General features: G+C 31.4%; 1 protein-coding gene and 1 long non-coding RNA gene across 2 annotated transcripts; both read right to left on the bottom strand.

The window, feature by feature from the left end:
- Positions 1-298: 298 nt before the first annotated feature.
- Positions 299-9,686, bottom strand: LOC147909349 (uncharacterized). The gene is made up of 2 exons (XR_015545443.1): positions 6,853-9,686; positions 299-5,533 (listed from the first exon to the last, which is right to left on the bottom strand). It is a non-coding gene; the product is annotated as an uncharacterized LOC147909349 (long non-coding RNA).
- Positions 9,687-24,077: 14,391 nt separating this feature from the next.
- Creld (Cysteine rich with EGF like domains) lies at positions 24,078-27,370 on the bottom strand. Its single transcript, XM_011054674.2, has 4 exons — positions 26,943-27,370; positions 26,121-26,775; positions 25,944-26,039; positions 24,078-25,871 (listed from the first exon to the last, which is right to left on the bottom strand). Exons 1-4 carry the CDS (start codon positions 27,105-27,107, stop codon positions 25,651-25,653), a joined length of 1,137 nt encoding a protein of 378 aa, XP_011052976.1. The 5' UTR covers positions 27,108-27,370; the 3' UTR covers positions 24,078-25,650.
- Positions 27,371-27,443: the final 73 nt, after the last annotated feature.

Here is a 27,443-nt window from a genome sequence, read left to right as displayed (position 1 = left end):
GAATTAACAAGATTAAAAAATAAAGATTGGCTCGTTTTAAGAACATTGAAACGAAAATACTCAGATCAGAGTAAAATGATGAGACACCCGTGGAATGAAATAGTCATAGTTTATAGTTACTCACAGTATTAGGGCGACAAATATCGGTACTAGTTTCTACATTTAGGTCCTCTTGAACCAAATGTTCCTGAGTGACTGTGCATTACTATATACATCGCGAATACTATTTCATATATCGAACATCTGTGCTTCTTGGTTCATACCAGCTTCAAGATATTCTCGTTTAAATTTTAATAACTTTTATTTTACTTCAAAAAGCTTCAGTAAACAGGAAATTTCCCACGAGATCGATAGAAGAGGAAAACGTGGTTGACCGTATTTTTCTCTCAGCCAAACGGAAAGGAAATTTTCTGGAACAGCTCGAAGAGAGCGGAGTCCACCCCTAACGCAAAGGGTGGGATTTGGCCGCGCGTCCCACGGTCGTCATGGTAACTATAGGTCAGAACAGGGATAAGCAATAGTAAAGCGCCCTTTTTTTCCCCGACGAGGAACCATCTTTGTCACGAACGACGATGACGTCGACGATGCCGCCGGCAACAATTTATTTCGACTGTCATTCGATTTGCGTCCATGTTAACTCGTTGCGTTAAGTAAACAGCATGATTTTTTGCTTCAATTAGCATGCGAACATGCAACACTGGAGAACTGCATGCGCAACGGATGCAATTTATTCTCGACGAAAGCACCCCGAAGAGACCGAGACGCGATCCAGGTGTCGCGATAAAGCCGTTTTTTTTCCTCGGAGCGGATTAAATCGGGAATCGTGTATGACGAGCGAGTTTAAAAAGGGGGAAAATTGTGGGCAATCGATCGAATCGCATCGAATCTTCCTCGACTAGTTCTCGATAAATCGGCGATCAAGCAAAACGAGAGAAATTTACATGACGCTTGAAGATCGTAGAAATGCACTCTAACGACAATACTCTCTTTCTTGAAGCGAAATCTTACTTCAAAAGAATGAATATTGCCATTATTGAAAAAGAGTGAAAATAATTGCACTCTTGAATAAAAGTGGCAGATTTTCTTTTTTGGAGTGAGATTTTGATCTTGGAATAAGATTCACTCCAAAAAAAGGAGTAAGACTTTCTTTGGAGTGAATCTCGTCAAAAGAGTTAAATCTCACTCCAAAAAGAGTGGAAATCTGTCATTCTTATTCAAATGTGAATATTTTTACTCTTTTTTAATAGTAATATTTTTATTCTTTTGAAGTGAGATTTCGCTCCAAGAAATTTAGAGAGTAATGCCTATAATCTCAGATGTTCCGCAAAGAAGTCAAGTATTGGCTAACCTTTTCTCTTTCTCTTTCTTTCTTTCTTACTCTCTCGAAGTGGTGATCAATAAGAAAGTTACGCTTTTTACCCTTCCACCCTAAACCGAAGAGAATGTCCTGAGAAATTGAACGTTGTTTGTCACTCTAAAAGTATATGAAAAATATATGCGAGAGAAATACATTTTAAATGTAATCTAGAACGTTGCATTTATAATATCTTAAATAAGTTTAGAACTTTACATTATTCTTTCATTTATATGCATAAAATTATATCTTTTATTCCTTCAGATTCTTCTTTTCTATACTCGCCTTCTTTTCCCGACCTTTTCCCACCTTCTTGCTTTCTGATGCGCTTATTATTTTTTCTTTCTCTTTTTTCACTGTTTTCTGTTACTATTCCCTCTGCCAACATACACACGTCACCATGCTCTCTATTCCTAACCGGAAGTCCGCATAAAATTATATTATTTAATATTAAAATTGTAATCCCTGAATATTGGAACTATTTTATGATGGAAACGAAAATTCCTGAAGTATTATTGCATATATTATTTTTTGTACTGAAATATTATAACTACACATAAAAAACTGTCAATTTAATTTCAAAGATTTCCATTCTTTGATACGTTTATGAACATATTTGCATACACGTTTACTCCATCATCCCAAATTTGTATCTCGTCAGTTCAATGTTTGCCGTGTTCATTATCGTACAAATATTTTCAACGCGTCAATGGAATATCGAGCCAATTGACGAGTTGTATAACAAAGTATATTTGCTTCTCTATCGCTCGAGCCTTCGAAGAAATATCCGCATCGCGAATCTGCGTCGCGATCAAAGACAATGAACGGTGAAGCGTAACGAAGGATGTCGAGATGAAAATCATGTAACGAGGATAAAAAAAAAGCCGCTTTGAAATTATGTCGGTCCCGTGTAACCTTGCCTTGACTTTTTTGCGAGTTCTCCTTGTATGTCCAGTAACAATATATATATTTCGCCTTTCGATGATCGATTCGCGCTCCAGAAATCGGGCCGCGGATATATACATATCGCGTTACGCGAAATTCAACATGGAGATAGAGTACGTGCCATGAGTTCATGTCGTACAAATTTATCTTCGGCTGTCTTTTTATACTTCGCAAACATGAAAGAGACGTATTAAACGAACGTGTGCGTGCGCGCATATGTATGTGTGTGTGTGTGTGTATGCTTGCAGTAGATTATGTTATCAAAAGTTATAAATTACCTACGTAGTATATATAACTGAAGTTTATGGCTCTTAATTCGTCAAAATAAATTTTTTTTTTAAATATATGTATATGTATATTATTTTCATATCCACATTTTTAATATTATATAAATTTAAAGAAACACAATTACATATTACATTTAATATCATTTTGATTAGGCTCCTCAAATGCTCTTCAACACTCATTTCAATTTGAAATCCCGAAAATTATAAATCGTACTTGTGTGAATTGCACACGAGCAACTGCGAGTCGCTTAGATCAATACTCGCGATTCTTCTATTACAAAAACTAATTACATCTCGCTAAATAGAGAGCAATGTGCTCGCGCACGCGGTTCTATCAGATGGAATTTAACACGCGCTTCTTCCTATCCCTCCTCTCCACCCCCGCTAAGCACACGATGTGCTTCTCAGTGAAGGCAGCGCCCGAATCAGCGCCCAGCCTGCCCCTAATTAATCGCGTTCTCAATTAGTGGCCCGAAAGCGCGGCTCGATTATAATAACATGATAATACATGGACCGTGACGGGGTCATTCAACTCGGCCGACGAGCAACGTCAACCGCTGTGCCGATTTAAAAAGATAGGATTGTTTGATCGTCTTGCGCGGTCCGTAAAAATCTCTCATTTTGAAGATTAAAGTGGGCAGAGAAAATTGTATTAGGTTTATTAAACATCTTGTAAAAAAATTGCCTAAATTTTCTCGGATTTTCTAGATATTTTTGTTTAAAATGTCAGGTAAGATTAGGGAAATTTTAATGCAATTTTGAAACAAATTGATATATATAGGCAACATAAACAAATTAAAAATTAGTAAAAGACAGAAATTTTATGAGACTATATATCTATTTTCTGTAAATGTTAATTAGAATTGCGAAACTTATAGATTAATATATAGAAAAAATTCATTACAATATGTCAATAAATTATTCTATAAATTATTCTGCTGAGTTGGTATTTTTCCAGGTAGTGAATACCCTACCATGTATTAATCTCAATTAAAATCACGCTGAAATTACGGTTGCATCATGCTCGTCTCTTTTGTTACTTTTCATAACAAAATATTTGACTGAGTTGATTGTAAATCATTTATATGTATATCTCGTCGTTACAGTTTCGCGAAACGCAACGTGGGCTTGAAATCGCATCGTAATGTGAAAAAGTTGAACCAACAAGTCTGTTTCGTCGGCGCAAAATTGTTGACATCATTCGCGAAAAAGCAGAAGTAAAAAATTTAAGTTCTCAGAATATTAATGGTACTCTGCGCACATCTCCAAAGACATTACGAAATAATGGAAACTTTTTTTTTACATTTAAATAAAAAGTTTTATCTCTCGAAATTTAATTACTAACACTTCTCGCTGATCAAATTAATTACTTAGAGAGCTCAGTAATTAATTATCGATAATTCTGTTTCTCGCTTTACCCATTGCATCACTAAAATTGCGTAAATATGCATCGATTCGCGTTATTTGTGCATTATGTGCGCTTTATTATACTCGACATTGAAAATATTTATAATTTGCGGAAGCGGAAAACAATGGCAACGAGCGAAACACTCGCTAACGGTATCATTGAGATTTCCAAGTTTTGATAAATTCGAATTTCGAAATGGAATGGTCTGTGCAAAGCGAATTATTAATCAATAACTAAGAGTTGCGAACTGATCGCTGGATTAATTATTATCAATATTTGATCCGCGCGAATCAACCATTATTGAAATAATTTAATCAAGATATTTCAAGTTAAAAAAATTCAAATTTATACTTAATATATTAATCACATATCCAAATATAACATTTTCTACCTTCTATTTTAGTCTCTCACAATTATTACGTTTAAACAAATCTTATCAATAGAAATATAATTTTTATCCCTCGGTTACGAGAGAAAAAATATCATGAGAATGATCTAGTGTAGCAATTCTATGTAACATAGACATCTTCGTCGAGGATAATTAATGTGATACACTTTTATTAGTTATTAATAATATCCATTATTGAAATAATTTGATCAAGATATTTCAAATTAAAAAAATTCAATTTTATACTTAATATATTAATCACATATCCAAATATAACATTCTACCTTCTATTTTAGTCTCTCACAATTATTACGTTTAGATAAATCTTATCAATAGAAATATAATTTTTATCTCTCGGTTACACTACGAGAGGAAAAATATCATGAGAATGATCTATTGCAGCAATTCTACGTAACATAGACATCTTCGTCGAGGATAATTAATGTGATACACTTTTATTAGTTATTAATAATATCCATTATTGAAATAATTTAATCAAGATATTTCAAATTTAAAAAATTCAAATTTATACTTAATATATTAATCACATATCCAAATACAACATTCTATCTTCTATTTTAGTCTCTCACAATTATTACGTTTAAACAAATCTTATCAATAGAAATATAATTTTTATCCCTCGGTTACACTACGAGAGGAAAAATATCATGAGAATGATCTGTTGCAGCAATTCTACGTAACATAGACATCTTCGTCGAGGATAATTAATGTGATACGCTTTTATTAGTCATTGATAATAATAATATAATGTCTTACTTGGAAATCCTATCGATGTTGAAACACAAATGAACGATTTGCAGTCAGATGGAGCTCGTGGATCGGCGCATACCTTACTGGATCGTCCGAAACGACATCCCTCGAATTTTCCACATCACTGGCCGCTGGACACGTCCTCGCGAAAAAAAACGCCGCGTTTCTCTCCTCGAGGTACGCCTAACGGCGACGCAAACACATCCGCCGGTCACGAGCGCCCGTGACGGAATGCTGGAGGACTCGTGCTCGATCTCTCTCCTGTGCCGGTTCGTTACCCCCACTACGAGTGGAGGCTTACCCTTGCGCTTTTTTTTTTTTTTTTTGCAAATCCTGCCAATGTTCCCTCTCTCGATCATCGATTTTCCGTGCTCGTTAACCTGCAAATCGAGAATCGAACGCGTCTCGTGTAGAACATGTGTCGTGTACGCCCGCGGCGAAATCGAAAGCCGATAAGATTGCAGCAGATCCGGAAGACGCGAGGATGCACGGAGTGCTCCAATTAATCGATGATAAATGCACCTTTTAAACATTTATTAATTTGAATATCTGGAGATAACGTAAAAAATATATAATATGATATATCGATTAGAAAATGGCATTAAAGTGAAATATTTTTTACGAAACTTCTTGGCTGTAATTAAGATTGAATATATTAGCAATCAGTATAGAGAACAACAAACATCTATTACTGAATAATGGACGTTCTATACTTTCTCAAATAAAGCGAAATTTCCACTAATGCGGTTATGAACGTCACGACCGTTCGGTTTAATTGTTTTGCAACACGTGTATTGTACTTTAATAGAATAAAAGATAAGTAAATAATGGATCTCGTAAACGCGCGAGCTTTTTGTAATCAAGTTCTTCTGATTTGCGAATGTGAAAGTATTAGCCACTGATAATATTAAATTTCAATTTAATATAATGTACAACGTTTCCCATTTCTCACTCAAATTTGCTACTCTTTATTGAAAGCCTAAGATTTTATAAAATATGAGCATGTTCAAAACAATGTATTAATAGAAAGTAGATAATCGATAATGACGGACAGTGTTAAATCGACGTGCGGATATTTTATTTAGAAAGAAAGCGATAATTTATGGGTATTGAATAATGACCCATCGATTACTTGATGTTCAACATCGTTTTATACTTTTCTCGATATTGAGAAATTTAAGCGTGCAAAATAGACTGTAATTTATAATTGCTAATACTATAACGGAGAAATGATTGCATACACATGTGATTCTTCATTAAATTCTGCACATGCATTATTACCACAGATAATTGTGTGTTTCAGTAAATGCAGTTACCACAGGAAAACACATTTACTAATTTATCACTTAATAAATCGTGAAAAAGGAAAAATTAAAAATAGAAAATGCACACATTATTAACAATTATATTTCGTTACGTACTAATACGAGTGCTTTCTTTTTTTAAAAATTATTAAACATTATATCACGTATAGATACTTGTGTGTGCTATAGTTATACGTAATTACAATTAGCTGTAAAACAACCTAACCGTCTTTACAAAATGATTATGTTATTACTAACAGCAGTCACAAAAGTGCGAAAGTAAGAATACTAGGTAAAATAACCTCTCTGACAATTTCCACGAAAGCTTCTCGTCGCGCCAAGTAAAGCGAAAGCCGTGTAACCCGCAGGGAAACGACTAGCGAATGATATCATACCTGCTTTCGAGACGTCGATCATTCACAGGTGAGAAAGCCCGTCGTTCGATCCACGATACTGAATAAATCGCGCGGATGTCGGTGAGCGGATCCGGCGCCGAATTCGGGAAATTCACGGCGCGGCTCGTTCGTCGACTGCTCTCTTTCCCGCGCGCGGGCGCACTCACACGCGCGCGTGCCCCACACACACACACGCACGGTGACCAGAGTGGGTGGATACCAGTGGAGGTTTTCGTTCGGCTGTCGTCGCTAGCCTACGCAGTCGGCGCGTCGTCGGTTTATTACGTCACTCGGAGCAGCGGGACGAGCCAATCCGGAAGCGCGGTTCCGCGTGCAGTGAGACTCGAACGCACGCACACTCGCGAGCGTGTTCGCCCGCGATGAGCGTGTTAGATTTAGCGCGCGAGCGCGGACACAAAATGGCGACCGCCGCGCCGCGGAGCAATGACCAGTGGCGTAGCACCGCCACGCGCCTTGTCTTGCTCTTCGCGAAATATGGATGCCCAGCTCGGTTCGTGTCTATTTGCGCGATTATTTCGAGCGCGACGTGCCGGTGTGTCAGGTCGTCTGGAAATTAATGTCATTCGCGCGCCGAATTACGCGGTTCCATTATCGCGCCGGTGGACCGCGATTGATTTTTAACGCTAAACTCGACAGTGTATGCTATACAACTTGCATCTTCATTTTCCACTGTCTAGACTCGTCAGTTTTTGTCCACAAAGTTATAATGTATTTATGGATCTTTAACGTCTATGCAGATTGTATTTTTACATCTTTGATATTTATCATGAGATTATATCAGCGAGACATGAGAACAAAAATTTCAAAAAAGTTATAATTTAAGTACTTCGAGAAAATTATAATTTGATACGATAAATCGAATCTTTTATAATATTTGTGTATATATTGTATGTTTTCAATATATTGTTTTTATACATATATTAAATATTTGTTATTACATGAAACAGTATATTTTTATTGTTATTGAATCTAGATTTAAGATATCTCCATTATTTAATAAATTTCGAATCTTAAATTTTTAAGAATCAATATATAGAAGTTAGAAGAAAAGAAATTGTTTTATAAATAACGTAACCTTTTATCCCGATTATTAAAAGTATTATGTAAATTAATATCCTCCTTGCATCTATTTCAGTTCTAAAATACTACAGTATTTACATATAATGGTTTAAAAGTGAGAAATAGCTGGTTATTTCTAGAATTAATTTGGCTTATGAAAATGAGAATCTACTTTATATTGACAAGTCAGTTTTAGAAACTATTTTCACTCTAAGTAGTTCTATTTCGAATATTACTTAACATTTCTAATTTCTATGATCGAATATCAGGACGAGCGAAATTTCTAAATATATTAATTGTAAAAATAATACCTGTATATTTATATGATATATTTTTATAGAGGAAAATAAAGATGGACACAAATAAATGCTTTAAAGTAAAAAGGAAGCTTATTAATTATTTAATAGAATTAATATTAATAATTAACTCGAAAATAAATATAAGAGTAAAATAGAGAGATGAAAATAGATTTGAAAATATATTTCATTTCTTACGAATTTCAAATTTTTTTATTATACATTTCCATACATTTGATAAACTTTATATTTGCAAAAATAATTCTTTTATATCCTACTGCGATATAGGAGAACGTTTTGATTCTCTCTAATATGTAGCGAGAGGGAATAAAAAGACGTCCACTAAAGAAATGCGGAACAAAGGGATCTATCGTCCTCTCAGATAGACAGTTAAACGATTGTCCGCTTTTTCCCGAACCGCGCAATGTTTAATTACGATGCCCATCAGCTCCATATGCACATTCCGTTTGACTTTGTACGATAAAGAAAAAAAGAAATATGGAAAAAAAGAAAAATAAAAAAAGAATGGAAATTATGACAAGTTTTTAAATTTTATGTTCCAGATAAAGAAATAATCCCTTTGGCCGAGTTTGCAAGTATTATTCCTATACATTATATATGTTGATATGAATAACATCTTTTCCATCCTAAATTTTTCTTTTCATTAAAAAGAAGACAAGAAGTATAAAATATAAAAACTCTTTCCTCAACAAATATCCGGAAATTTAAATAATCCAAAGTTAAAAAATGTAGCAAAAATCTCTCTTGCATTTTTGCCAATGAAAGATTCTCAACTGACTAAAAAAGCTGCCGATAAGGACTTGTTCTTATATGTAATTCTTAACATAAACTAATAGTTACGAAATTAATAAATTACGATGATTATCACGCATTACCACGCACAGTCATGTAGTCTATAATTCGATTCCCACGGGAAAGCAGTGATAATGTCCGTAAGTAAACGTTTCCACGATATATGCTAATTGCCATCGCGATAAGATGGTGCGCAGTACAGATTTAACGAAACGACGCGCGCGTCCCAAACAAAAAAATAAAGAACGACCGTCGTTTACGATCAGCTGAGGGATCCGCGGCGGGATCATCCGGGAAGTCGGCGGTGGGTCGATTTGCATAGCAGGTTTTAAAGGGCCCTCCGTAGGTGCCACAGCAAAGGGCAAGACCACACCTCCTGCCGCGAGACAGACAGAAACTGTCCTGCTGCAGGTAGCCCCTAGAAATCGGTAACAAATAATCGATAGTTCTGTCCAGGGACAGACTTTGATCTGACCAATAGGCTCGTCCATCGGGAGGGTAAAGGACGATCCCTCGCGCAGCACCCCCGTCAAATCCCTTGCCAGAATGGATCAGTATGTTGTCCACACGCTACCCCCGACTACTTTCGACTCATTGTCAGACTGCCCGATGACTACTAGTCTAGCAAAATGGCGTGCGGAAATGTCCGTAACTGCGTTTATACAATAGTTCATTAATGAAGGTAACATAGATTATTCAATTAATATTGCTATTAATATAAATATTTATAAGCGAATATTCTTGCTCTTTAGACTAAAATTATATTAAGAATTTAAAAATACTTGTCATCAAAGCTGCAAATAATTTGTGTATAATTTATCATTTTTTTATATTGAATTATTAATAAAATTATATATATATATATATATAAATTATTAATAAAATTATATATATATGTATATATATATATTTAATTAATTATTAAATTTAATTATTAATTATTACTATTATTAATATTTTTAATTTACAAAACTCTATCATTTACTTCATTTGCTGGAAAATTTTTTTATCTTAAACAACTTTTGCACAAGTTTTCCGGCAGGTAACCGAGATGATCTTACGCGAAACCTTTCGATTCGCGGTTTTACCGGAAGGCATTCGATCGCAACAACCGCGGTCGATTTTCGAGAAACCGTTTCACGACCGCGGGAAGAAGTTTTACGGGCTTGTTAAGTAAAAAGAAAGTAAAGCGCCGTTCACTCGCAGTTACTCGTAATTATTTTCTATACGCTCGACTAGCTTAAAGGTACTATTATTGGCGCCTCCACAAACCAACGATTTTTTTTCTCTTTATTTTCATCTCTTTTCTCTTCTTATTTTCTTCCTTCATCTGATTACATCTTCGACAATCACAATTTTACGATCGAACTAATTTTTTGTCTTACTCTCTTATACCGCAGTTCTATTTTTACGACGCATAAACAATAAATATTACACTAAGCTGTACAACTATATAAAAAATTATTGAGAAAAAGATGAACTTTACGACTTTTTACGAATTTCTATTCTAAATGCACGGGTTCCATTCGAATAATAATTTTGTACAGTTTTCGAAAAAATAAATAATTACTTATTGTCTAGTTATTAAAAGCACTAGGCTTTATCACATACAAATACATAAAGCGATTATTAACGGAATAATTGAGAGATTAAAAGAGGAGAAACAGTATTATAATTGTTTATTTTTATTTTTTAATATTTTAAGTAAAATCCATATTAACATACGTCAACACTTATACTGTTTCATTTTCAATATAAATCAACAAAGGACAATTTTAATTGTTTTTCAGTATAAATATTTCAAAAGAATTGTTATACACTGTTTTACATTAAATGCTTACCCATAATATTTTTCTCTTTCCAGTTCTTCATTTTCATACAAAGGTTCATAAAATCCCAATATTTTTTTCTTTCTTGCATTTAGCTGATATAATTCCAATTAAAAAAGAACACATCACTTTTTATACATGTATACGTCACAAAATGGATTAAAGAAAAATTATATTTACAATAACAAATAAAAATCATGTACTATTATTCACACTCACAAAAGAAGTTAGATCTTTCATCGTTTTTTCGAATTCAACTGCTGTCGATTTGTATTGTGATTAAACAGCAAATCTACTGATCCATATCCTGTGCAATTTATGTATTACAAAGTAAAGAAAGTGCGACGAGACAACCGACAATGGATTAGTCAGCCGTCTACATTGAGAAAGATGCCAGGACTACATTCCAGAACGGAATAATCGTCCATAATAAGTTTAGATCGACGGCGGTATACGGTTTAATGCGTTTTATATAGCTTCATGGAAGAATAGATTTAGAGGAAGAAACACAATCAAAGGGAAGAAAAAGGCATGCGAACTGATTAATGCTTCTTCGTTCAAATATTAAAAATTATTAAAAAATTAAAAATTATGAAAACACTTTGAGAAAATTATCACAGTTAGAATTATAAATTATTTATCGTCGATCTTGAAAAGAAGCAAAAAAATGTTTTGTAAAAGATATAATATTTTAATATTAAAGCGGACGTTAAATTATATGATAGAATTTTTCGTATTTTATTCAGAGCACGAGTTGCGAGTCTGCCATTTGCCGAATGTGATAATTTCGTGTCACAATGCGGCTTTTTGTGAGACGCGAGCATTATACTCTATTGTGTAACTAGGCGGATTTGATCCACATTTTTTTCTCGTTTTGTGCAACTCGAAAATAGTATAGGAAAGAGTGACGGAGATCCACTGAAAATCTACGCTTTAACATGGCCCAGCTCAAACGCAGGAGGAAGCAAAGGAAGCCAATATACTCGTGGAAAATGAAACACAATGCCTGCAAGCTGATACCGACACGTAGGGATTGACCTAATAGCCAATGGAGTTTTCTATGCACCCTCTATTTTTACATGAGCGATTGGCTCAATTAAAAATGTCCGTAAAAAATTTGACAGCTTTGTCATATTCGTATCAAATATTTACATAAAGCATATTTATTTTGTTTATTATTACGATAGGCAAAATTATACAATAAAATTCGTACGGTCTGAATGCCACACAAAAATTTTATTAAAATAAATTTTAAATCAATTTAATTTAATAAAAAATATTTACATTTTTGCATTTCTTTAAAAAAAAATCGATTGAGATAATTATTTCTACAAAAAAATTCCATATTTTTCGTGCTCATCTGTCTAATTATCTATCAGACGAACTAATCGTTCAGAGACGACATAAGGATACCGAGTGAAGAGAAGCTAACGGATTCGCCGTATAGCTTCAGCATTATTTCCGCCTTTTCGTAAACTCACGTTCACGCAATTTCGAGGGACCGGGCCCGGACCTGAATGGGGATGACACGGTTAGGGGTAGCGGGTTACCCCTAAAAATCCAACCAACCCTCTGCCTCGCAGCCGCGCGCTCGCGTGCACGGAGTACCCGCTGTTTTATTTCTCGCTTTTTTTTTCTCTCGAATCTAACACGCCGCTTTTTTGTATCGCACCGCCGACACATGTGCGACGCCGCCGATTCTTTGCCGATCTGGGTAATGAGTCAAGCAAAAATTGCCACTACAAAACGCGCGCTGGCGTGACTCGTGAATTGTGGCCAGCGTAAATTCGACTTCTCATGGAAGTCTGTTTTTTTTTAATTTTTTTCCATAGAAAAAAAGCCAAGTTTTCTGAATGTTTAAACGGGCGCAGAGAAGATTGTGTATCGGCGTTTCCTTTCCACTTTTTATCGATCTTTTCATTGTATCGAGATTTCTATTATTTTACGTATCTTTGAAAAATTTAAATTTTTTTAATTGAACATATTTAATTAATATTTTCTTTAATCTTTTAGTTTTTAATATTAATTTAATTTTAATATTATGTTCAAATAATTTTTAAATTTAAATTTTGTATATAATAATATACTTGCAACGTGAAAATAGTTTTATTATAAATACACCTCGAAAAATATGTCAAATATATCTATAAACAATACTTGGGTTATATCACACAAAATCGCGTACCAGTCATGAATCAGCAACAAAATTAGCGAAGCAAAGACTCGATTATTTGACCGCGGTAAGATCACGAAGCGAAGATCAGCGAAGATCGTAGCAAGATTCTTCTTGCCCTCTCTTCTCTGTGCCGAGATCTCAAATTTACACGGCGGCGTGCACGATCGATTTTCTCCATCGCGCAACGCTCGAACGAACCCGTTTGGCTCTCGTCGATGGAACAAATTACTATAAATATTACACGCCGCGGAATCGCCATTGAAGTCTCTCGGATTCTTCTTACGCGATTCTTTTCCACGACAACGACAATGACGATAACTTCGGTGACGACGCCCGTCAACTACCGCTATGAACCACAGAAAAACTGGAGCATTCGCGCGCAGAACGAAATGCGGTTTCATCGACTTCATGCCTCGACAATTTTCTCTTCGCCAGCCAGTATTTGGAAGATCAGTGATGCTCTTCCTTACTTCTTTGTCTTTTCTGATTAGTGCTTTAAAGTCCTATTTAATAAAGAATATTACAAAAAACAAAAAGATGTTGTTCAAAATCTTGATTACTCCGTAGATGTGTTGCAAATTTTGTTTAAAAAGCTAAAATATATTGCATTTTAAAATTATGTTAGTACATATAATATTCACTGTCACATTATTCAGTATTCACTGTCACATTATTTATAAAAAAAAAACACTCAAATGTTAGTAATTGTTTAGTAATATTTACAATGTCTGAATCACATTACACGAAGTTAAATATAAAATTATACGATGCGAAAGGACATGTGAGCTTATCGGTAACATACTGAAGCTCGACGAGTTCGTCGTCCTATATGTGTGATCGGAGTTGGGTTATTATTATTTAAAACAACCCTTCAAGCGATCGTACAGGGGGTAAAAGCCTCGAATCAGGGGCTGTAGACTGGAGAAAGGGGAACTCTAAAAAGTTGGAAGGGTGAACGGGGTTTTGGGTCCAGGTGCCAGCAGCCTTCGAGGGTTAAAAAAGGGGGTATGTGAAACGGGATTCTCCTTTCTCTTTCTATTTTTTTATTCTTCTATCCTACGATAAAGAAAAATCTGGAGCGTATGTAACCGAAACGATTCATTTGGTCTAAAAATATAAATAAAATATCCAAAATTCAAATATTACATATTATATGAATTAGAATGTAATTGAAAGAAAAAGGAAAGACCGAATAAATCAATATGTGCACGCACATACTAATATATACATATGCATATGATATATACATATATACATATGATATATACATATGATATATACATATACGCATAAATATATAAATTTAACTTATTATTTAATTTATTTCAAAATTATATATTAAAAAAATATACAACAATATATATAATTGATTCCATTTAAATGCGTAATGATTTGTATTTATACAATTTATACTTACATGATAAAATGATTTGGCTGAAGTATCTAAAACTAGATACGTAGATTTGAAAAAAATTTTATTTAGATTATCAAAATAATTATGTAGGACGCTTGCTACTTGCAATTGATTGGTTGTGAGGTTAAAAGTTTTTGTAATATTGTCATCACGTTTAAGTGTTCTTTTTAATTATTTGATGACAACAAAATTATTATCAGATTTGTATCTAGCTAAATTTTTAGATATTTCACCCGGTTATTTCATAAAACCGTTCTTTCGGTATTAAATTGTTTCAGTGAATACTTAAATATTAATATGTTTCCATATTAATATTTAAAAGTAAATTATGATATAAAATAAAACTGCGCAAAAGTACAAGATCGTAGAGTTAGTAGCATGAAGTAAATTTCGTCTTTCCTTATTTGTAAACTGCTGTTAGATACTTCTTACAGAAGTGATTTGTATCTGTACAAAAGGATTTAAAATAGTTTTATTTTAGATTTTCATTAAGCACATGAAAGGCCTTTAAACGTCTCAAAAAATATATTATAGATATAAAGTCGTTGAATACGTAAATTCGATGCGTTATAGAAGATATAGTAGAAATAATGATATTTAATTACGAGAAAATGTTATGGTATGTCTCCATCTAGTGTTAAAAAAGGTATTTCTATTAGATTTCTTTTTCCTAAATCAGTTATTTTTTAATTATTTGGTTGCGAACTATTTTCATAAATATGAATTTTAACATAAGATATTGTCTGACATTTAATAACAATACATTTAATAACAATGACATTTAATAACAATACATTTAATAACAATACTACATATTGTTCAAATCATCTTTTTGTGATTTCTTATAATCATAAACATTAGTAAAAAGGAATAATTTAAATTTAAAAAATAATAGTACAGTACAGAACAATTATATTATTATTTAACATAACCAGTTAAAATTAAATAAAAAATAAAAAAAAATGTAATTGTTATTTAATTTTACAAATATAGAAATGTATAATAGTTTTTTCATTGTTCCATGATTTACTTGATTGTATTTTATAAAATAAAATTGTATATTATAAAATTTTTTAATATAAATGATGTCCTTATACTGCTCTTCTTTTAACATCTGTTCTTTAATTTTTGTATTAATTTGTAATGCAAATGATAACATCTCTGTATTAATTTGTAATAAATATGTTCACATTTGAAAATGATAACATAGAAAAAAATGTTTTACTTTGACGTATTTTATGAATGAAAACATTTGATTTTTAATTTCTGACGATAATACATATGACAAAGGATCAGTGTGAAAATATGTGATTATATGCAACAGCTAGTTGCTTGTAGAAAATCGATCTATAGACAATATCATGTATACAATGCAGCTTGTGCGTAAGTATGCAAACGTGTCTTCATCTTTAAATTTTATATTTGTGTGTAATAGATAATTGATCTATAAACAAGAAATTTTTATGCGTAAATAAACTGCAATTAGCAAATAAAATGTCGACAATATCGTCAATTAAGTAAGCAAACAAAGCATTCACAATTATTATCTTTTTCTGGTAATTATGGAGAAATCTGCTATTTTTATTATTAAGATGAAACGCCATGATACAGATTTTATTTTCCATTGCTTTATCTAATTGTTCCTGTACACATGATGCAGAAATATTTGCCGTGTGATGAGCATTTCTGTGTTCTTTGTGTAAAAAAAGCATAATATTATAAATTATCTTTTAAAATACATTTACGTCTCTCAAGGAAATTTTGCTTTCAAAAAATGATATATACTGTATGATATATATTGAGTATTGCTTATACATCGTAACATAACTATGCGCTATATATAGAAAAGTACAAGAATTTTAATTAAGAGAAACTTTTCTTATATTTGGCCATCTAATGGTAGATAGAAAAACTATATGAAACTGTGTGAAAACTATTTAAGAGAAATAATATAATTCTTTTGATATTATTAGAATCATCTGTACTCTAATATTTTTTAAATCTATTTTCTTAAATTTTTGTTGTCTAAGTTTGTGTACTTTTATTTTTTCTTCTTTTCACTATATATATCTTTAAATATTTCAATGTGTAAATATTTGTATATATGAAACGTTTAAATATGAGATCGTCACACATTCAATTTAAAGTAAGTGTTTATAATAGAAATGTATACACACATAAAAGGCTTTTTTATAAAAGTTTTTTACATTTATATAATAATCAGTTATTACATGAATAATGTACATATATTCATATATACATACATATATGTACATATACATACATAATGATTAAATTTATATATTCAGGATTTTTCCATAATTTAAAAATCCTAAATATAAACTTAATAAAATCATAACATAAAATTAAAACTATAATCGAAACATTAAATGAAAATATTATGACTCAATAGTGATATGTAATCGTAATGCATATACAAGATTCAACTCTCCAAAGAAAATATTGAACATACCCAAGCAGAACAACAAGTCATTAATATCAAAATGATAAAATGACTCCAAAATATCATTTACGATTTATTTTAACATCATTCCGACGTTACCTAGCAAACGTTAAATATTCCTGATATTCATAAAATGTTCCTAAAATCCCCAAAAAACATTCCAAGAATACTCCAAAACATTCCGAATATTTACGATAAGTAAAAGAAACATTCAAATGTCGGTTAAAAATATCATTTGTATGTCATTACTTATTTCAAGAATGTTTCATATACACTCCGCAAAATTTTAATTTTGCTCAAAATTCCAGATCAGGTCGTTCGTGAATCAGTTTTCAAAACAAAATTTTACTTTGAAAAACACATATAATGTGTTTTTATCTTAGAGCCCAATTTTAGGGGCCACTTCACACCCGAAGTGCTCCTTATATTCTCTCCCAGATGATTCTTGTTTACGAGTAAATGCTCTTCGCCGCGGTCCTCTGTCGGCGGAGATGTATACTGCTCATTCGCTCGCAATTTTCGTGAAATATACAAGGAGTATTCGCACAATAAATTCTGAACATTTCATCAATATTTGCACATTCTATAATGATTCTTTTACTGTTTCGGAATATTCGGTACATTGATAATGGCTGCGTTCAACAGAGAAAGCAGCTTTGCAACTGTTGTAAAATTCTTGAATATGATAATATGATAAACCAATCATATTCAAGAATTTTACAACAGTTGCAAAGCTGCTTTCTTTGCTGAACGCAACCAATATGAATCGAACTTTCTGTGAATATTTAGCGTTAACTGGATATCATGACTTGTTCTGCTTGGATATAGATATTATAGATACATTAACGATTGAATATCACGTTATATTATCCTTATATTGAAAAAAATTGTATCTTAAACTTCATCAAATAAATAAAGTTTTCTTCGAAAAATGTTTAAAAATATATTGGATATAAAAAATTTGAAATGTAATGTTTTATATTTATGTAGAAAGATAAGAGATAAGAGAAATTTTTATATAATAATACAGTTGTAAAGGATGCAATTAATGTAATTATTGAAAAATAAAAAATTTGACATTAAATAAATGATGTTATTTTAAAATTATTATTAATTTATACGCTAATGTAATGCAGCATTTAAAATTTAATGTAGAAAAGTTCAATTATGAAGTCTATGAAATTTAAGATATTTAAATCTTTCCATAACATTTTCTAGCACAAAATGTTCCTTTATTATTAATAAGAAATTTTTCCATTCATACGCAAAAGGTATATGACATAGAAAAAGATATAAATTAATATATTATAATGCATATGTATAATTAATAGATTACTCACTCTAAACCTAAATGAGAAAATTTTATTTTAAATATTGGGTTTATGTAGTTTTCATATCAAAAAACGTTCAAAAAATGTGTATTATGGATATAAAGTTGTTGATATGCTTCAATTAATCACAGAATATATAGTAGAGATAGGAAATCTTAAATATAAGAAAGTAATATAATCTTCATCCCTCTAGTGGTGTAAAACAGAATTTATTGCTTTATTTATTGCTATGTATGTATATCACTATAAACATTATATTAAAATATTTATTTTTAACATTCATATTTTAATATTCATATTCATATTTAATATTCATATTTTATCTCACAAGATATTAATTATTAATAAGGAGAATCTATCTAAGTTATATGTATAAACTCATTTAGGAAATCAAAATTATTTTAAAAAATAAGATTTGTAAAAAATGCTTTTAAATATTAAAATTCCTTATTTAGAAAAACCTACTATTTATAAATATTTTTATATTAAAAATTTATATTAAAAACTAAGTTATAAATTTTTGCCTACGTTAATTGTAATAATGATTGTTTTTTCTTTTAAAACTTCATATTACATATGTACATATTTTTCACTCAGAAAATGAATTTTTTAATTCGTATTTATAAATAATAATAGAATGTATTTTAATTGTAATTAGTAAAATAAACAGCCTTCAAAATGCTTTCAAAAAATAATAACGAGTATAAAATTGATACTTGAAATGTTAAACTTTAAAAATTAAAGATTCCGATTGTCTTATGTGGATGGTCTGAAATATCATCATTCATCTAAATAGTAAAATAAAACAGAGATTTTACGATATGTACAAAACAATCATATGTAAAATATCTTGAGGCATCTCTTGTTTATCTAGAAAGACTCGCTATAAAATTCTTACAAACTTCCTTGTCTCAATTATTGTTAAAACGAAATTATCTTTGATTTTATATTATGCTTTTAGTAAAAAAACTACATTTGAAAAATCTTAACGTAATTAAACGTTGTATCAAGTATAGCTTACGAGATAGTCATGTAATGTTGAGTATATAAAAGAAAACAGATGAAATTTAACTACAAAGAAATTTAACTACTTTCAAATTTTTTGGCCCTCTAGTAATTGGTCAAAAAAATATTCGTTTAGATAATCGTACGGTATATATCTTTATTTTATGTGTCGCTTAAAATGATACACAAATAAGTTTTGTATGAATCTGCAGATTTAGATGTAAAATGCATTTTTGTAAAACATTACCATCTTCACAAAACGCTTCAATGCAAACAAGTTTACGCGTATTATTAAATAAATTTTATTATCTATTCTCTTTCTTAAATTATCTTACGTACGTGTATGTCCTACATTACACACACTATAAAATTTATCGCATAATTACACACTTGCAATATATAGTAATACTACCTACATTTATATAAATAATTAATAATTAATCAAAACGTCCACTCTGCGTCGATTATTCCCAATTGTCACATTAAAAACGAATTTATCTTTAAAATGATATAGTCAAAAGATCTTTAGTGATTGTCAATAATTACGACAAAGACGGACATTTATCATATTGAGTACGATCGCTTATACAAACCCTTCCAGCACAAACCTCCAAGGAACATCCTAAAGACATCCAGAATATCTTTACGGCGTCCCTTAGAAATCTCTGCTGTATGAGAAAAGATGTTAAACTCACGTAGAACGTATACACAAGGAAACATGTGAAACCTTAATTGCAAGAAACTATTCGCAACTTTAGCCACCGAGCGATAAATATCCGATGGCTCGAAATAAGAAATCTAACCATTTCAGGTAATCGCCATCGACAATCGGAATGTATACAGGTAGAAACAGTCGGATCAATGACAATAGCTAACAGCCTCACCCGCCCGAACGTAGCGGAAAGAAAAGAGAAACGATATGGTTAGGTAGTCCTAAGCTCGAGCAGAGAAAAATAGAAAAGAACGACGAACGAGGGGAAGGAAAGACGGCAAGCACGGAAAGGAGAAAATCGAAGTCGTTACCCGCGCGTACTCGTGACATTCCAACGATTGCGACTCACGACTCTTTCTCAATTTCAATTCCTGCCTTCGTCGCGAGCTACGTCCAGCGATCCTCCGACGCGACGTTCGCGCGCGAAGCGCGTAGGTGCACGCGCGGCGGATCGCGCTTGCAAATATAAAGTGTAAACTTGAGGCGCGCGGAGAAGCGCAACGCTGTAGCAACGGCTGCGGGTCGTCGGCACGAATTAGTTACAGCGAGATATAAAGCAACCGGTCTACCTGCGCGACAGGCGAGACGTTTTTATCTCGGATTCTGCGACGGGTATCCAAAGGTGTTCAACCGATCCGAAAGATCGCGTCGTGGGTACGAGGCGGGTTGATACGTCTAAATCTGAGGCATCGGCGAGGGACCGGGAGAAGTTGGCGATGTTTAATTACGAGAGAGCGTTGTGGACGCGGCTACTGAGAATGCGTCGGTAAATGATATTTTTGATAGGTCTCCGTCTTCTGCGCGAGCTGTGGGTCTTTATCGACCTGTCGGTATAGACACTCGCGTACGACGCGCATGGTATCGGTTTAACAAATTATGTTTATAAATGGAATATGCAAGTTTTAAAGCGAGGAATTGTTCGTGTTTTAGACCCGTGGAGCAGTACACTGTGTCTGCTTTTTATGTATTCATATAATAATTATTAGAGCGCGGGTGTTTGTGAGATTTTATGGTGAATCGTTCTACTTGGGTTATTCGAGATGCATGGTTAGGTCTTAACGAAAATAGTAGAGTGAAAGGAATTTAGGCATCTACGCATGTGAAAAATAATTGCACTTGCAACGAATAACTGGATTGTCTCAACGTATTTTAGTCCAACCTTTCGAAAAGGTTCATCGTGAATCTTCGATCATGACCGGCGCTTTTTTAAATATATTCAAAAATATTATACAGAATAATAAATATGTATAGCGTCTCTGTAGAGTTCCCTTTTTCTCTTAATTATCTCGATTACCGATTTACATTTATACACTTCTATACTTTTACGATTAATTTCATTTTAAGTTACTTTTGTTTAATCAGTATAACTACTAGCTATTTTTGATTACTCTCTCTGAGAACATTTTTATTCATTTATTGTATAACAATCATAGTAATTTAACATTATAAGAGAGATTATATATTTAATCGAGGAATAAACACATATGTGATATTTTTTGAAAATGAAATATTGAAGTCTCTTATTTATAAACATGTTCGCTTCCATAAATATGTTTAATAAAATAAAAATGCAATTTTTTAAAATTAAGATTAACTAAAATCGGCAAAATAGATAAATAATTATTACATGAAAAAAATCGATATACCGATTAATAGAATTGAAAAATATAAGAAATCATTAATAATAATTCTTAAGAGAAGATATTGAATGATCATATAAATAGATAAAAAGTCGATTATCTTTGAGCTCAGGTTAGGTGGTAATCAGAACCAAAAAAACTTCCAAAAAATGTAAATGGATATAAAGTTATTTGATAGGCGATAATGTCTCTCATCACAAGAAATACTAATAGTAAACGTTATTTAAATATGAGAAAATGTTTCGTATTTATCCATCTAGCGTTGACATTTTGAACATTCTGTGTCGCGCCAATTTTAAAGTCATTTAATTTTCAAGTCATTTAATGACTTGATTTTATTATACCGATGACCTATAGTATTTTTATTTCTTTGTTATATTTGTTAGATAGCATCTATTTTTTTGTAATAGTTAAAAAAACAACAAAAATTATTATTAAAAAGATCTATTATTGCATTATATATCATAATTACGTTTCTACGCATAAAATGATTTTATTATAACCTTTTTTTGTAGGCTATAAAATACCAAATAGCCTGAACAAAAAGTTCAAGTCACTGATGATTCATGCAGTACACGACAGTTACATTTCTGCAAGTGTAAATATATAATTGCAGCTATCCAGTGAGAAATGACAATGGAATCAATGGCTGCTTTCAATTGAGTGAGCGCTCGCTGTTGTTGATGTACTTTCAGATCTAAAATACTGATTGAATGATCTAAAAGAATACAGCCAGCATTCACTTAACTGTTGAGTCCGCTAAACATACCTAATATCGAATCGTCGTATTTGATGATTTCAACGTCGAATCGACATCGATTTGATATCGATTTCATTGTCATTTCTCACTGAGTAAGCAAATATGATATATAACTGTAACTATGTTAATTTTATCATAATATTTTATTGTGAAGATTTTCATATTTGATCAGAGTATTAGGTAAAAAATTAATATAACATACTCTTGTACAAATAAACAAAACATTTTTAATTAAATAATGTTGAAATCTCAGCTTTTCTATAAAAATTATTTTTGCTCGTGCTATTTTTATTGATAATAATTAAAATATAATTAATCCATCGCACTTTCGCAATGATCAAGATATTAGTAAAAATAAATTACTTTTTGAATTATCTAACGTTTTTTTAAAATCGATTACTATTCAAAAAATTCATGATAGATTAAATATTGAGTATTGCTTATACTGAATTACGTGAAAATGTTACTTATAAAGAAATTATGTTAAATTATAAATACAAGAAACAGTTTTCAGGTTTAGCCATCTAGTGACAGTTTAGCTAATTTTATTGCTATTGATACTGACCTGTTCTTTTAGCTGAACTTATTGCACGGTTCATCTTTTTTCTTTTTCTCTCCATGTTGGAGAGAAAAAGAAGAAAGATGAATCATGCAAGAACTTGCCTGACTGCTAACAATGGATGTATGTATCAGTAGTCGTTCTAATATTCACTGCCAGTACTGAAAACGTTACGTGAATTACTGGAAACTGTATATTTTCATTATTGGCAATTTATGGTTGCGGTATTAACAATTGATTTTTATTTCAAGACCAATGTCTTAAGACGCTGATATGGCCTCTGATTAGTTCGTGACATCTCAAGATAAACTTAAGATGGTCTTGAATAATAAGAATTGATTATAAATACCTATATGACTGCGTCCCAAAGCACTTAAATAAGAATAAAATGATACTAGCATGCATATCATGGCCTTATACGGAACTAAACATACTCAAATTCGAATATGACCAGTATTACAATCTTTCATTAAACATTCTTGAAATTACTTTTTAAACGATTTGATACTTTTCAAGAAATACCTTCAAAAAGTTAGATAAAATGTGAATGAGTATTGCTTATATGTATAAGTTGTTTGATAAATGTGAAATATATAAAAGAAATCTGTTAAAATTTAACTATGAGAAACTATTTTTCAGTTCATTCACCTAGGGATGAATTAAGAACTCTTTTTAGATAGTCATATGATATTTCAGCTATTTTAAGATTAGTGCGAGGCTCGCACTGTGAGCAAAGACTTAATGCAATTAGGCTTAATCGAATAATATATAAGATATACACACACGCACGCACGCACGCACGCACGCACGCATAAGAATATTAATCATGTATAATATCTGTGGCGCAATAAAAATTTTTATGAAAAAGTACAGAAAATTATTGAGACAAGATTAGAAATTCTTAATTTTTCGTAGTGAGGTTTGTTTGTCTCAGAAATCCTTAATTTTTCGTAGATATTCGTAGTGGAACGCAGAGTGGAACCTCATTTTTTGAGGGCGGAGAATTTTTTAGTTTCTCAAATAAACAATGTTACTCTACGTATATCTACGAAAAACTAAGACCTTGTCTGAATCTATGTAGGTTTTCGTAAAAACTTTTCGCCAGGGATATTAAAAGAATTAAATACAAAATATTGCACATAAATATTATACATTTTACGAATTAAACATATATTTTAATTTCTCTACGTACAAAATTCGAGATAGATAAAAATCGCTTGTTAATACATATCATACCTAAATCAGAAAATAAAATTAAAACATCAATGTGGTATTATGAAAATTTAGTCATATCAGAGCTTATATCTACATATTAATAAAGTTATCATGAAGATACTTCTGTTATATAAATGTTTTAGTATAATATCATTTTATAAGACTGAAAATATATTCGATATCACAATATAAACTCAAACAAATAATAATAAAATTATTTTAATATTTTACTCCTAGTGTAAATAAATTATTAATTTTAGTCTTATATAAAAAGTAGTTTAAAAATTTTAAACTACTTCCAAAAAATATATATATTGAGTATTGCTTATAAAATTTTCTTTTAATACAGAATTTATATAAATAAAATGTTGAAATTTAAATACGAGAAAGTGTTCTTATTTTTTGGTCTTCTAGCGACGAATTAAGGAACCTAGTAATCAAGAATTAAAATAATTTATATCTACCCTTATAAAATATGAGAGATTATTTAAAATTTAAATAATTAATTTATAAAAATATATTATAATTTATAAAAATATTTGTATATTATTTAAATATTTCTATAATATTAGTGTATTAAGAGATTGTTTAATAATAGGGAGGGAATGGAAATACAATTTTACTCAAGTAATATATTTGCTAAATTAAATATTATATGTAAGTGCACATATGATGTATTGACATAAATTAATATATTGTACCAAATGCATAATATATATCATAATTTTTAATCAAATTTTATTAATTATTGATAATATTATGTTTTCTTTATTGAAGTTGATGTTATTACATCATGACTGTCAGAAATTATAGAAATATATGTATATCAACAAAAATCATTTAAATCTTTTACGAGTATAAAAATGCCAAGTAATATATGTTGTACATTTTGTTTTGTTATGTATATACTTATTTTAAATGTATAATAACTTTTCTTATTATTTTTTCTACATTGAGACATAATATTTACAATAATATAAAATATATATAATACGCATATGTGATATAATATGTATATGCAGTAATAAAGATATTTTGGATATAAATTAAAATCGTAAAGACTCCTTAATGATACAAAATGGTTGGATATAACAGGGCAATAGGACTCAAGCACGCTTAGCGGATTAATTATTAATAAAGTTGTTTTGTTAACTGTATTGGCTTACACAAGAATTACCGTGCTTGATTCCTATTACCCTGTATAACCAAAGATATTTTGGATGAGAAGCTAATATTAAAACTTTGATAGACAAAAAAATACTAAAAAAAACTGGCCATATAATTTTTGAGATACTTTAATATTTAAATAAAAATGAAATAATTATGTGAAAAGCAAATATATAGATATTAATAAACAAAAGCAAAATTCTGACATTTTTTCATTTTATACAATTAATTATATATTAATTTTAATATGATCTATTTTACATATGGATAATGACTCTATCTTGATATAACACAATGAAATGACTTTATATTTAGAAAATTTAAATTGGATTTCTATTTAAGCTGGTCCTAGAATATCCATGTTTGTTGTCGTATCCTGAACATTGCTATGTGCAATCATATATTCTGAGACAGATATATACATTGCAACCAACAAACCAATAATGCTTGCAACATAAATGTTACGCTGCAAAATGATACATGTTGCCACACAAAGTCCGAAATATGTTAGATATCTCGCCAGATTTTCTTGTTTCTTGCGGCCAAGAAGATCTGAATCTAAATTAATATAAATTATAAATATACATTTAAAATACTATGTTATATTGTTCTCTATAATACTGTACTTACTTATACATAAATTATCCTGTTTATGATAACCTTCAGTGCATCTGATACACATGTCTGGCCCATCGCCGGTGCAACTATTACAAGCTTTGTCACAAGCTAAAAAGATTCCAAGTTTTTATTTTAGTATATCCATATTACAAAAATAAATAATTTAGTAAAAATAGAAAATATATATACCCAAACAAGCATAGTTTCCTTCTTTATTAACACAGAATTGATTGCTAGGACAAATATCATCTTTTAAACATTCATTGATGTCAAAACAGCCTTTGTTTTCAATCATGTCCCATCCAGCAGTACATTTCTCGCAATCCTTTGGACCAGCACCTCTGCAAGGTCCGTCACACGCTGTATGGCATACAGAACATAGCAAAGTTTTTTCATCTTTGTAAGATTCATAGTATCCCGAAGCACATTCTGAACAGATGTCTCCAATATATCCTTTTTCACAAAAACAGCCTCCGTTTCCCTTTCTCGTGCCAGCCCCTTTACATTTGCCATTATTATTGCAGATGTTATCTGGATATCCTGGACACTGTGTACAATTTGGGCCATAATGATCTTTTGGACAACAGCGCTCTGTCTTTTCAATACAGATATAATCATATATATCTGGATGAGTATCTTGATGCTTAAACCACCATTCTTCTATCTGATTTTCTAATTCTTCAGCTAAAGATTGACACTGCACCTGACCACGTTCAACGTCTTTACATAAGTTCTCTTGTATCTCAATCAATCGTATTTCACTTCTTGAATATGTGCCTAACTTATCCTCCTCCCAAGCGCTATCTCCACCTTCAAACTTTCCACGGCTTGTCTTTTCTAAACCCTATGAAATAATTATAATTCATGAAAGAATTATTATAAAATATCCTAAAATTATGTATCTAAATAACGTAATACAACTGTGTTACGTTTCTTTTGATAATTTTAACTTACAAAAAGATTTTAATATATATAACTTATTAAATACTTCAAAATTAGAAATCTGTTTACCTTTTTGAAACTATTGGTAAATACTTTGCACGCTGCGCAGGGTGGAAATTTTTGAGACTTGAGTTCTTCCTCGCCCAGTTTTCCTTTCTCGCATTGGATGCTGCTCATGCAAGTCGATAGGATCACAAAAATGCTAAGAAAAACAAACTTGTTCGGCACTCGCATTATAGCGTACCGGCTATCGACACGACTACAATATATTTACAAAAAAAATTACAAAGAGGAAGCACAGAGGAAAATGTCTGTTTTATTCTCGAGGAATAAGAAGCGGACGGACTTCCGAACGTTTATTCTATCTCAGACTAAATCATAATTGCTCCGAATAGTTTCATTTGAAACGTCTGACAGATTGATGTCCAAGGTTAGGCGGACCAGACGACAACGTGTTTGCTGCATTGTGGCGTAGCCAATCAGAGCACAACGCGTACAACTCATCGATATGTTTCCAATTTCTTGGTTGGTGATACAAATATGGCGACGAGCACTTTGGACAACCAATCA

Source organism: Acromyrmex echinatior, chromosome 6 (genome assembly GCF_024713525.1).
Source record: "Acromyrmex echinatior isolate Ae372 chromosome 6, ASM2471352v2, whole genome shotgun sequence".
Classification (NCBI taxonomy): domain Eukaryota; kingdom Metazoa; phylum Arthropoda; class Insecta; order Hymenoptera; family Formicidae; genus Acromyrmex; species Acromyrmex echinatior.
This window is presented reverse-complemented; position numbering and strand designations above follow the sequence as displayed.